At 38.4% G+C, this 14722-nt stretch overlaps 1 protein-coding gene across 2 annotated transcripts in view; it reads right to left on the reverse strand.

The window, feature by feature from the left end:
* gpsm1b (G protein signaling modulator 1b) overlaps nt 1-14722 on the reverse strand; it is a 107741-nt gene that overhangs the window by 56601 nt on the left and 36418 nt on the right. Inside the window, exon 1 of one of the 2 annotated variants that reach the window (XM_061926710.2) lies at nt 534-777. The exons of the other annotated variant lie outside the window; for it this stretch is intronic. Coding sequence (XP_061782694.1) covers nt 534-589 — 56 coding nt within the window. The 5' untranslated portion in view covers nt 590-777. Of the gene's footprint in view, nt 1-533; nt 778-14722 lie in introns of those variants that run through there. 2 annotated transcript variants of the gene reach the window in all.

Consider the following 14722-nt stretch of genomic DNA (forward strand, 5'->3'; position numbering starts at 1 on the left):
GGTCAATTGTACGGAATATGTACTGTGCAATCTACTAATAAAAGTTTCAATCAATCAAAAAAATCACATAGACAGGCTCAAGCGGCTGATTACTGTAATGCCAATTTTGCATAGGGGTCCTTTAAACTTGACTGTTTGTTCATACACGTGTGTTGCGTTTTAGTTAGACTTCTGCCCCTCTTGCTTATTACCTAATTAGTAAACGAGTATTTTAGAGGCGGCCTTGGATAACATTTAACAGGATTCAAGTATTTTCCTTTGAAATGGACCAGGACAGAGTGTACATCCACAGTGTACGTGGGCTCCACTCAGTCTGCAGTTCACCAATGCCAGGCTTGAGGCTTGGAACTGGACTCTCTGGTTTGTCACCGTGCTCGGTTCGGTCCGGTTGAGTAACTCTCCCCTTTCATGGCTGTTTATCCTTGACTAAACAGCCTCTATTATCTATGTACTCCTATATCGTTTGGCCTTTCCGGTGTACGTAGTCAAAGGACAAGGTGACATGTTATTTTGAAGTAGATAGTTCCCCTTACCTTGAGTGGAGCCGCTTGCTAGCCAAGTCTACACCGTTAGCTCGCGACTGAGCCATGTCGCCGCCGCTAACTCCTGCTTTCCGCCCCTCCAAAACAAAAGACAGGCCACGTCAAGGCTTTTCAAAGCCCTCCACTTTCTCCCTCGCCTTCTCGGTTCTTCTTTCCACTTTCTCCCCACCTCTCCCCAAGCATTGGCTACACTGCAGTATGGCAGCAGCTACGGAAAAGAGCTACATTAAAAACACAAAGTCCCGCCCATATTGTGATGTCACATACCCGGAAGTCGTGCGTCGGTGACAGCAAAAGTTAAGCTTATTTTAAAATCAAAGTGGTAAACAATGAATGTTTACACATTTATAAGTTGCGAGTTATGGTTTACTCCTAGGTCTCTTTACTGGTTTTACTCAAGTTTAGATCTTTTTTTCCGCGAAAAATGTTAAAAAGGTGAAAATGGCGACGTGATTGTGATAATTCCAACAGCGGTGAACGCATCTTAATGGGATCGTGAAGCAACATTTTTTTTTTTTAAACCTTTATTTATAAATTTCAACATTTACATCCATCCATTTCTACCGCTTATTCCCTTTACAAACAGTTGAAAATAATAATCAAAGTAAATACAAAAACAGTACAAAAACAGCACAAAGCAGCGCCAGGGGGTTGCAAATTTAAAGTAAATAAAATAGAATACAAAATACACACACATATATATATATATATATATATATATATATATATATATATATATATATATATATATATATATATATATATATATATATATATATATATCAGTGACGTGCAGTCACTAGAGAGAAAGAAAAAAAATGTAAAAAGAAAAAACATTTATTAAATTGTTATATGTATCCAGTGATTATACTATAAAGTTATTTTCCATTTAACTTCACCAGTTTTAGATTATTTTTATTCAAAATCGCTGAATTTTCACATTTGCCGTTCAAATACTGAGAAGAGACGGTGCGGTGAACAGCAGCCAGTTGAGGCACGTCACTCAATTGTGCCTCACCATGGATTGCGGACTCGGCTAACTGCTGGCCTGCTGTGCAGTGAGACCGTATTGCTATATGAACTATATTATACATTTCCATAGTTTAGTTAGCTGAGGTATATAATGTACAGTGTATTTTGTCAACAACTGTGTGTGAATGTGAGTGTGAATGTTGTCTGTCTATCTGTGTTGGCCCTGCGATGAGGTGGCGACTTGTCCAGGGTGTACCCCGCCTTCCGCCCGATTGTAGCTGAGATAGGCTCCAGTGCCCCCCGCGACCCCAAAGGGAATAAGCGGTAGAAAATGGATGGATGGATGTATGTGTGTAACGTATTTCTTGTGCTGAGCGATCATAAAACGGCTGCAAAAGACGCACTGGCTGAGGCTCCAGTAATCCCGCCTCCTGCACCCCTGCCGTAGAATTGTTATATCAACTAAAGCCCACACTTAAACTTTCCACGTGCAAGATTGAATCCATTTAAAAAAGTTATTTCATAAGAAGCCAAAAAGTGCAAAAACAATAATGTTCGTGTTGGAGGAGTTGTGAATGACTGCATGGCCACAACATTAGGTACACCTGCAGACTGCAGGTGTACCTAATTCACAACTCCTCCAACACGAACATTATTGTTTTTGCACTTTTTGGCTTCTTATTAAATAACTTTTGTAACCTATTTGTATGGGCTTTCCTCTTTGTGATGTTAAGTTCCTGTTATGCGCTGTTATACAGTATATGCCTTGAGCTCTTATTTTGAAGGCGCTAAGAGCGGAAGTGATGAAAGAAGGTAAATAAAGTGGTCCTCGTGTAAACTGGAGCCTCCGTGTTTGTTATTTTGTAGTTTCATACAGTATAGGCGACATTTATAAACCCTCGGTTACACTTTTTTTTAAATAGATTCAATCTTGCACGTGGAAAGTTTAAGTGAGGGCTTTAGTTGCGGCGCATGGACTTAATTTATAAGTAAAGGTAAGACCATAATAACGTTTTTTTTATTAAATGTGTTTTTTTGTGTGCTACAGTTTGTATGTGTAAAGTTAAAGTTAAGTTAAAGTACCAATGATTGTCACACACACACTAGGTGTAATGAAATTTGTCGTCTGCATTCGACCCATCCCCTTGTTCACCCCCTGGGAGGTGAGGGGAGCAGTGGGCAGCAGCGGCGCCGCGCCTGGGAATCATTTTTGGTGATTTAACCCCCAATTCCAACCCTTGATGCTGAGTGCCAAGCAGGGAAGAATGCTGGTATGAGCTTTTAAACATAACCCGTTAACTGCTGCCAATCAAATGGTGAATAAGATACTCTTTAGGGTTCATATGTTTGTAAATCTGACTGTGATGAAGTCAGTGCCTCACCAGCCATCAACCTCACCGCACGTCACTGAGATATATATATATATATATATATATATATATATATATATATATATATATATATATATATATATATATATATATATATATATATATATATAATAAACAAAGTGCAAAGCCATAGGCTCACTCAATCTCAGTAAATAACTTACATTTGGAACACAGCATCATCGTTTTCACAGCTTTTTGGTTGTTGGAGGTAGAGTGTGTTTTAATGTCGAGTTCCAAATATTTTTAAAGGCACAAAAAACAGGTCGGGTATTGAGAAACTTGCATTCGTGAAGCAACAGTAGTAGCACATATAAACTTGAAAATACGTAATGTTATTTTAATGAGGACAATTACAGTTGTATATGTATGTGATGAATTCAGATTATATATATATAGGAATAATAATCATGTTAAAAAACTAGTGATATTTTGTCGAGAAGAAAGTAGTTCATCCATCCATCCATTTTCTTCCGCTTATCCGAGGTCGGGTCGCGGGGGCTGAGCAGGGAAGCCCAGACTTCCCTCTCCCCAGCCACTTCGTCCAGCTCCTCCCGGGGATCCCGAAGCGTTCCCAGGCCAGCCGGGTGACATAGTCTTGCCCAACGTGTCCTGGGTCTTCCCTATGGCCTCCTGCCAGTCGGACGTGCCCTAAACACCTCCCTAGGGAGGCGTTCGGGTGGCATCCTGACCAGATGCCCGAACCACCTCATCTGGCTCCTCATATTAGGACAATAATGTTACGTAGGCTCCAGCACCCCCCGCGACCCCGAAAGGGACAAGCGGTAGAAAATGGATGGATGGACATTAGAAAGCGAAACTGGCGACGTAACTATGAGAATTCCAACAGCAGCTAACAGATCCTAATGGAATCTTGAAGCAACATTAGTAGCACAAATAAACTTAAAAATACATAATATTATTTTAATTAGGACAATTACAGTTGTATATGTATGTGATAAGGTCAGATTATTATATATAGGAATATAGTCATGTTAAAAAACTAGTGATATTTTGTCGAGAAGAAAGTAGTCCATCAATCCATTTTCTTCCGCTTGTGATAAAGTCAGATTATTATATATAGGAATAATAATCATGTTAAAAATCTAGTGATAGTTTGTCGAGAAGAAAGTAGTCATATTAGGACAATAATGTTACATAGGCTCCAGCACCCTCTGTGACCCCGAAAGGGACAAGCGGTAGAAAAATAGATGGATGGATGGACATTCAAAAGCGAAAATGGCGACGTGATTGTGAGAATTCCAACAGCAGCTAACGCATCCTAATGGCATCGTGAAGCAACATTAGTAGCACAAATAAACTTAAAAATGCATCATATTATTCTAATTAGTACAATTACAGTTGTATATGTATGTGATAAAGTCAGATTATTATATATAGGAATAATAATCATGTTAAAAAAATAGTGATATTTTGTCGAGAAGAAAGTAGTCATATTAGGACAATAATGTTACATAGGCTCCAGCACCCCCCGCAACCCCGAAAGGGACAAGCGGTAGAAAATGGATGGATGGATGGATGGACATTAAAAAGTGAAACTGGCGACGTGATTGTGAGAATTCCAACAGCAGCCAACGCATCCTAATGGAATCGTGAAGCAACATTAGTAGCACAAATAAACTTCAAAATGCATAATATTATTTTAATTAGGACAAATCCAGTTGTATATGTATGTGATAAAGTCAGACTATTATATATAAGAAAATAATCATGTTACAAAACTAGAGTGATATTTTGTCCAAAAGAATGTAGTCATGTTAGGACAATAATGTTATGCTTCAATAAGATTGAAAAATAAAATATATTATTTTCTAAAGTCTCAACTCCTGTAATTCTGTAAATGTATTCTCTACTTTTTTTTTTCACAAGAATATCGCTACTACATTATTCATAATACTGTAACAAACAGTCCTACTAATCACTCTTTGAAAGCAATTTTATGATTTTATTAGTTTCCCTTTTTGTCCACTAGGTTTTCATAGCAATTCTAAATTTCGGCATCATAATTTGCTTCCAAATAGTACACATTTCTACTGTATTGTATTGACATTGTGATTATATCGCCCAAATGATGCCGTACTTCACACTTGCCACTAGGGAGAAGCATTGCACCGGTGAAGCAGCCCACATTGACTTAGAAAACAAGTTCAGAAGATTCTAGTTATTTTACTGGTACAAACAAAAAGCCAATCAACTACAAAATCCAATTAGTTTATATATTTTTTGAAATATTCATGTGTGTATAATAGTCAGTTTTGCATAAGGAGCATAAAGCTATGTTTGCATTCTTAAATCATCTGGTTGACAAAAGATTGACAAAATAAATAATCCTAGTTCACAAACATCTCTTCAAAGGTTAGTGTATTATTTCCAGTGAAGCCTCTTATTGCAATGAATTGCCATCAAGAATAATACGCTTCTCCATGCACGAAGCCGAAGAGGCAGGCTCCTGCTTTACATTTTCATGTATTTTCTTTCATTATTATTATTATTTAGTATAATCCCTGGGTTGTAATATCAGCGGCACCGGCTCATTACGGACAACAAGGAGCAACAAAAGCAAAATGAGATTGAGGTAAGCTGATTTCAGATTTAAACTGAGCAACTTAAATTTGCCTCTCCCTTGTGAGCTGATGGCCCATTTTTGAAAAACAAACCCATCTGCCTCACATTGTTTTTCCAGCATACATACACTTAAAAAAATATACATGCAACACTTTTGTAATTGCAGCACTTTTGCAGGAATATGAGTAAAAGCTTCATATATACAAACAAAAGGCTCTTGCAAATGTGTACTGGAGCACAAAGAGTACACAAACCAAGGCATAACTTGATGCTAAATGCATTAAAATGTCTAAAAAGGCAGTTTATGTCAAGAAAGACCTTACTGTATTAAAAAGAAATAAACACATTTTTGCCCATTGAAGAAAAATTTTGGTGTTTTACCTACAGTATATGTAAAATGGGTGCAAAACAATTCAATGTATGCAGATGATATACTCATGCAATATAATACATGCAAAAGGGTTGCATGGTCATTTATCACAGATATGCAAGAAATGTGACCTGTTTGCAAGTGGCCTCTTGGGGGGTATGAGACATTTTGTGTCATTTGTCACCATGACAACACTGCTTGCATCTTCATTAGTCTCCAAAGGAGCGCTTTAGCAGCATGAGTGGCCATCGGGGTTGGAAGCTGCATTGCTCGATAAAGATCACTGAATGGCCAATGCAAGGCAACAAGGCTCATGGAGTTTATTACTATTAAGTGCATGATCAGAAGCAGATTGTTTGCTTTGGCTCAGCGATCGCTCAATAAAAATAATTGATCATATGGAAGGGGAGGGGTGGGTGGGCGGTCAGGGGATGACAAAACAATCTGCATAATGGAATAAGTCAAATCTAATCTTTTGCACAACTCCAGCCTGTTTTCTGCTGGTGAAGGCAGGGGGAGTGGAAGGGTGGTAATGAATGAACTCTTTGATTGCCTGTTATCTGAACTGAACTGCAGAGAGTACAAGGCATTCAGTTAAAGACGGTCTTCAACAAATATGATTAATAGAGCATTGTACAATATTGTGAATTTCAAAGTTTTAATTAAACACCCTGTGGAATTATTAGCACTTTTATCAGCTTGCATGTTTCAATGGTTTAGCAGAATTAAAAGTAATGAAGTGTGATTAGTCGAGAACAGGTTTATTTTTATTACTTAGTTTTATTACCACATAATGTCACAATAATAAAGTCAGAATATTACATGAAAAATAAGTTGTATTTTTTGAGAACAAATATTAGAAAAATCTCCAATTACTATGAGAATAAAGTCAGAGTGTTACAACAATAATATACAGTAAATAAATCTAAATCTAATCTAAATCTACAGTAGAATAACAATAAAGTAATAATATCACAACTATAAGTTTTGATTTATGGGAGTAAAGAAAAAAAATATCTGAATAATGCGAGAATAAAGTTGGAATGATACTTGTGTAAATTTGGAAAGTCACAAGAATAAAGGTTGGAATACCATGTAAAAATATATTTTCAAAGATTTATTGAAAATAGTTTTCCTGATTTTTTTTCATGAAATCTTTTTCGACAACATTTTTTTTTTAAATATTTAATATTCTAATATTCATGTTTTTATTAATTAATATCCATATTTTTCAATAATTTTTGTTGTTGTTGCAATATTCGTTTTTTGTATTATTCAAGAACAAAAGCATATGTTAACAATATTATTTTGTGGATTTTGTTTTACATATTCTTTATATAAAAAAAATTCTAGAAATATTTTGCAATTTTAGATGAGTTCAGCTGTAATGTCACAATATAACGCAAAACATAATACAGGGGAGAAAGGCTTTTTTTTTCCAAGAAAAAAAAAAAGGAATGTCATAAGAATCAAGACAATAAACATGGACATGCTGCAAAAAAGTTGTATTTTGCGCAAGTAAAGAGTTGTAAAATTACAAGAATAAAGTCAAAATGTCATGAGAATACAATCAAAATGACAGAAATGTCATAACATTACAAAAAAAGCCAGGGTGGTATAGCTCGGTTGGTAGAGCGGCCGTGCCAGCAACTTGAGGGTTGCAGGTTCGATCCCCGCTTCCGCCATCCTAGTCACTGCTGTTGTGTCCTTGGGCAAGACACTTTACCCACCTGCTCCCAGTGCCACCCACACTGGTTTAAATGTAACTTAGATATTGGGTTTCACTATGTAAAGCGCTTATAGAGTCACTAGAGAAAAGCGCTATATAAATATAATTCACTTCACAAATATTTTGGTAATTTTTCAAGAAACAAGTTCCAATCTTAAGCCACAATAGTATAAGTATAAATTAGGGTTGTACGGTGTACCGGTATTGGTGTAATAACGAGATAATAATGAATCATATTCGGTACTATACTGCCTCTAAAAAGTACCGGTTATATTATGTTTATAAATTCAGGAAATACGTCCCTGGACACATGAGGACTTTAAATATGTCCAATGTATGATCCTGTATCGGATTCATGCCTAAATTTGTGGTATCATCCTAAACTAATGTAAAGCATCCAAACAACACAAGAATCCGTGATTATTATATGTTAACAGAAGTGTAAATAGAACATGTTAAAAGAGAAAGTAAGCAGATATTAACAGTAAATGAACAAGTAGATTAATAATTCATTTTCTACCACTTGTCCTTAATAATTTTGACAAAATAATAGAATGATAAATGACACAATAGTCTAATTAGGAGCCTTTGTTTGCTTACTTACTACTAAAAGACAAGTTTGATCATATTACGCCTATACCGGCTCACCTGCACTGGCTTCCTGCGCCCTTAAGATGTGACTTTAAGGTTTTACTACTTACGTATAAAATACTACACGGTCTAGCTCCGTCCTATCTTGTCGATTGTATTGTACCATATGTCCCGGCAAGAAATCTGCGTTCAAAGAACTCCGGCTTATTAGTGATTCCCAGAGCCCAAAAAAAGTCTGCGGGCTATAGAGCGTTTTCTATTCGGGCTCCAGTACTATGGAATGCCCTCCCGGTAACAATTAGAGATGCTACCTCAGTAGAAGCATTTAAGTCCCATCTTAAAACTCATTTGTATACTCTAGCCTTTAAATAGGACCCCCTTTTAGACCAGTTGATCTGCCGTTTCTTTTCTTTTCTCCTCTGCTCCCCTCTTCCTTGTGGAGGGGGGGGGGCACAGGTCCGGTGGCCATGGATGAAATGCTGGCTGTCCAGAGTCGGGACCCGGGGTGGACCGCTCGCCTGTGCATCGGCTGGGAACATCTCTGCGCTGCTGACCCGTCTCCGCTCGGGACGGTGTCCTGCTGGCCCCACTATGGACTGGACTCTTACTATTATGTTGGATCCACTATGGACTGGACTCTCACAATATAATGTCAGACCCACTCGACATCCATTGCATTCGGTCTCCCCTAGAGAGGGGGGGGGGGGGTTACCCACATATGCGGTCCTCTCCAAGGTTTCTCATAGTCATTCACATCGACGTCCCACTGGGGTGAGTTTTTCCTTGCCCTTATGTGGGCTTTGTACCGAGGATGTCGTTGTGGCTTGTGCAGCCCTTTGAGACACTTGTGATTTAGGGCTATGTAAATAAACATTGATTGATTGATGAAGTTGTCTTGTATGTTCACTATTTTATTTAATGACAAAATTGCAATAAGAAACATATGTTTAATGTACCATAAGATTTGTTGTTAAAATAAGCCAATAATGACATTTTTTGTGGTTCCCTTTATTGAGAAAAGTATTGAAAAGTACCCAATTATTTAAATTAATGCATATGAAAGTTTCATTTATGGAAGTTTTTGCCAAAAATTTGGAAAAACGAAGATAACATGTGTTCCAGCACCATGCAAACCACTGACAGTTAAATCGATCGTTTTGCATGCTCTCAATTGCACAAGCCGACATTGCTGCAAACTGCAGATGGGAAAATTATTGATTTCTTTATGTCGTCACACTGTAAAACCTATCCTGAGGCACTTTCATGGAAAGTTATGAACTTATCACACCGCGGACAAACCCATCCGACGCACTAAGACCAGTGTGTTTGTGTGTGTATAAGCACAAGCGTGTTTGTCAGCATCTGGCTGCGCCTATAGTTCACTGTATATCAGCTTATACATCATCTGTCCACGCGTCCATCAGTGTGTGTGTGTGTGTGTGTGTGTGTGTGTGTGTCTGGCAACATAATGCTTGATGCTGCTTGCTTGCTCTGTTGTGGCTCCTTGTTCTTGGCCTACTTTGGGAGAGGTGAATTGGGGCCAAGCAGAGTCTATGAGTAAGGGGATTAGGTCTCCAAACACGCTCCTCTCCAGTTTGGGATTTTGCCCCGATGCCAGACACTTAAAGTCTGCCAGGGATTAAGACACAGAGAGAAGTAAGAGCGTCGTGTATTGTAACTCGTGTGTGTGTGTGTGAGGGTGGGGAGATGTTTTCGTCCCCCAAAAAAGAGGAGGGGCAGCCGGTGGGTTAATAATGATAATAATAAAAGAAAATAAGATACACGGCGATGATATGATCTAATACTTGAGCGTGGCATTTGCTGACCTATTTGTACGCGGCTCGTGCCGTGAAGTCGGTCAGTATGTTTTCAAGGGATAAGACATAATAATAGAGAAGCTGTTCTTTTGATTTTGTTTGTATTAGTGGCTGATCTCCACTTAATTCTGTGTTTTAATTAGGAAATGGCTCAGGTCGCTACTGTTTCCTTATTTAGGAAACAAAAGCGACGTCTTTGCGGTAATCTGTGTTTACAAGAATGTTATTCGACAGGCACGCGTGCATCATAAGTGCGGTTCTTATCCCGATTTAACCTTCAGAATATCTCCAAAATACTTAATATGCTTACTTAAGTGTGACATTATTCCCCCAAATGAAGGCAAAACGCAACAGTGGATGTATGATCGCCATATAGTGATTGCACGACTATTGGCCATTCTACCAAATTGGTGACATTGGCTTGTTGAAACACTATCATAATAAACCTAAATTGGTGTCTTTCTTCAACTGTAAATATGATTTAAAAAAAACCTTTGACTAACAGGACTTAAAGTAACAAAAGAGAGTTGTTAGCATATAATTAGCACACACATGAAATATAAGTAGTCACATAGCATTTATGCCAATAGCATATTGACCCTAAGCACATTACAGTGATTCCACAAAAAATACTTTTAAAATAAATCAATGAGGTAACAGGACTGTGCTGAGATTTAGTCAGTTTTGAAATAGGAACCTGCAAAAGATCTGAATGATGCAACTTCCCAGACCAGTGTTTTTCAACCACTGTGCCGTGAGATACAGTCTGGTGTGCCGTGGGAGATTATCTAATTTCACCTATATGGGTTAAAAATATTTTTTGCAAACCAGTAATTATAGTCTGCAAATGATGTGTTGTTGTTGAGTGTCGATGCTGTCTAGAGCTCGGCAGAGTAACCGTTTAATACTCTTCCATATCAGTAGGTGGCAGCCGGTAGCTAATTGCTTTGTAGATGTGGGAAACAGCGGGAGGCAGTGTGCAGGTAAAAAGGTATCTAATGCTTAAACCAAAAATTAAAAAAAAGGTGAGTGCCACTAAGAAAAGGCATTGAAGCTTAGGGAAGGCTATGCAGAACGAAACTAAAACAGAACTGGCTACAAAGTAAACAAAAACAGGATGCTGGACAACAGCAAAGACTGACTGTGGAGCAAAGACAATGTACATGACATGACAATCGACAATGCCCCCACAAAGGAGGATAAAAACAACTGAAATATTCTTGACTGCTAAAACAAAGTAGATGCGGGAAATATCGCTCAAAGGAAGACATGAAACTGCTATAGGAAAATACCAAAAATAAGAGAAAAAGCCACCAAAATAGGAGCGCATGACAAGAAGTAAAACACTATACACAGGAAAACAGCAAAAAAGTCCAAATAAGTCAGGGTGTGATGTGACAGGTGGTGACAGTACACCTACTTTGAGACAAGAGTTATAGTGATGCATGGTTGGTTATGGTTTAAAGTCATATCCAACAATTGCGACAACGACTTTTTACTGTCAACTGAGTTTCGTTTTTTTTAATGATTTCTGCTGGTGGTGTGCCTCCGCATTTTTTCAACGCAAAAAATGTGCCTTGGCTCAAAAAAGGTTGAAAAACACTGTCCTAGACCATGTGACTTGTGGAATATTCCAAATGTTTCAAACGGGTTGATATTGTGTTTGGGCAACAGGACTGAGTGAGAACCCAGGAACACGACCAAAGTGTAATTATTTTTAACGAAATTGTAAATTTGTCTCAAGAATATAAACCTTAATTATAAATGGGATAGTAACACAAATACGTAGAAATGAGGGATGTCAAGGTTAACAAGAGTTTCCTATAACAAGACAATTTTTTTGTAACGCACTATTCTAAAATTGCAGCGTTCCAGCTAATTTTCGAGTCACAGGAACAAATAAAGAGCAGAAATAGATAAAGAAAATGGTATGTTGAATGGCAAGTTTATCTTCCAAGCCCTGACAGGTCACCCTCTCAACAAGACATAAGTTATTTCCATGTTGAGTTATCACCGGAGTTCCGAGCTGCTAGCAACAGTATTGCTAAGTAGGCTTATAAAAAAACGATTTGGGCTTGTTTTTTTCTAAGGCCACAAACAAAATTCAAGAATTTTTGGGTTGGTTTGAACGTGTGGTTGCTTTTTGGGGCTTGCTTGTCTATCCCCACAAAGCAAAACACAACTGCACTGGTAGGTAGTTGGTCCTTCTCTACTGGGCAACTTGGCACACAAATGACATATGTGCACATACGTCATAGCCAAGACTGACATAATAAAAAACTTAATAGAAATAACATTCAAATATACATACATGTATAAAGCTACAATGTATGACAATGTCTGCAAACTGAAAAAGGGAGAACCATGTGGAAGTGCAATTTAAAACTATTATTAGTGAAATAAGTACGGATGGTTGAGGGTGTGCACACTAAGCTATTCGGGCTTGGGCCCAATCAACACCTTAAAGGGGAACATTATCACCATTTCAGAAGGGTTGAAACCATTAAAAATCAGTTCCCAGTGGCTTATTTTATTTTTCGAAGTTTTTTTCAACATTTTACCCATCACGCAATATCCCTACTCAGTGGCCTAGTGGTTAGAGTGTCCGCCCTGAGATCGGTAGGTTGTGAGTTCAAATCCCGGCCGAGTCATACCAAAGACTATAAAAATGGGACCCATTACCTCCCTGCTTGGCACTCAGCATCAAGGGTTGGAATTGGGGGTTAAATCACCAAAATGATTCCCGGGCGCGGCCACCGCTGCTGCCCACTGCTCCCCTCACCTCCCAGGGGGTGATCAAGGGTGATGGGTCAAATGCAGAGAATAATCTCGCCACACCTAGTGTGTGTGTGTGACAATCATTGGTACTTTAACTTTAACTTTAAAAAAGCTTCAAAATGCCTGATTTTAACCATCGTTATATACACCCGTCCATTTTCCTGTGACGTCACACAGTGATGCCAATACAAACAAACATGGCGGATAGAACAGCAAGGTATAGCGACATCAGCTCGGATTCAGACTCGGATTTCAGCGGCTTAAGCGATTCAACAGATTACGCATGTATTGAAACGGATGGTTGTAGTGTGGAGGCAGGTAGCGAAAACGAAATTGAAGAAGAAACTGAAGCTATTGAGCCATATCGGTTTGAACCGTATGCAAGCGAAAACGACGAAAACGACACGACAGCCAAATTGAAATTGAAACAGAAATTGAGGACGAATTCGGCGATCGCCTTCTAACCAACGATTGGTATGTGTTTGTTTGGTATTAAAGAAAACTAACAACTATGAACTAGGTTTACAACATATGAAATACATTTGGCAACAACATGCACTTTGAGAGTGCAGACAGCCCATTTCAGGCGCGCTAAGAACATATATTTGTCCAAGATTTCAGCACTCAGGTTAACCATACCTAAATAGATACAAAATACTGCATTACACAAGACTACCCGAATGTACTCGAATGATTGAAAAAAATAAATGTTTTTAAGCTAAATTATTGGTAAACACAGTTTATGTATAATAATTTACGTAAAACCGCGAGTAATGAATAAAGTTTTCATCAATTAATATATTCTGTAGACATACCCTCATCCGCTCTCTTTTCCCGAAAGCTGATCTGTCCAGTTTTGGAGTTGATGTCAACATCTGCTTTGAGTGTCGCAGGATATCAACACATTCTTGCCATCTCTGTCGTAGCATAGCTTTCGTCGGTAAAGTGTGCGGAACAAACGACTGACCATTTCGTCGGCTTTCTCCACAGCCTCGTATTTTGAACAAATTTCGTCCAATTTCTTGCCACTTTCGCATCTTTGGGCCACTGGTGCAACTTGAATCCGTCCCTGTTCGTGCTGTTACACCCTCCGACAACACACCGACGAAAGTGAGAAAATGGCGGATTGCTTCCCGATGTGACGTCATCGCTCCGAGAGCGAATAATAGAAAGGCGTTTAATTCGCCAAAATTCACCCATTTAGAGTTTGGAAATCGGTTAAAAAAATATATGGTCTTTTTTCTGCAACATCAAGGTATATATTGACGCTTACATAGGTCTGGTCGTAATGTTCCCCTTTAAGTCTGGGACGTTTGACCTATGTGAGGTAGGGATGGGTACCTTTCATATTTGAACCCATTTGGTATCAAGTACAAATTTTTGGTACTTTTGTGTGTGTTAATGTGGTTATAAATGTAAATTTTTGGAATAATAAAATCAAAATTCAACATGTAACTAACTTCTGAGCTCCATTTGCAAGTATGCATTCATTTCAGTTTGTCCTCGGTGTCTTGCCATAGTCTTGGCCATTAAGTTGAATGTGCCAGTCTTGTCTTTTGTTGAGCCCTACGGTGTTCATACTGTAAGTATTGATTTGATTGTAGCATGTACATTGGTTGGAGTTTTCATGACCAAATTTGAAAGTGTTGAAAAAAAATTGCTAATGCTAATCAGTAGCATATATTCGGCATATCAAATGTAAATTAGCAATTAGCTAGCGCATTTTGAAAAGTGGAGCCTTACTTTCAAGCGCTTTTGATCAGGCATAATTGCTTTGCTGATATCAACAATTGCAAAATTATCTAGAGGCAGTCGCTATGAATTCACCTTGTCACAACACGATCGGTACCGTAAAACACGGCCCATCCATCCATCCATCTTCTTCCGCTTATCTGAGGGCGGGTCGCGGGGGCAGCAGCCTAAGCAGGGAAGCCCAGACTTTACTCTCC

This window comes from Nerophis lumbriciformis, linkage group LG32, assembly GCF_033978685.3.
Source record: "Nerophis lumbriciformis linkage group LG32, RoL_Nlum_v2.1, whole genome shotgun sequence".
NCBI classification, from domain to species: Eukaryota; Metazoa; Chordata; class Actinopteri; order Syngnathiformes; family Syngnathidae; genus Nerophis; species Nerophis lumbriciformis.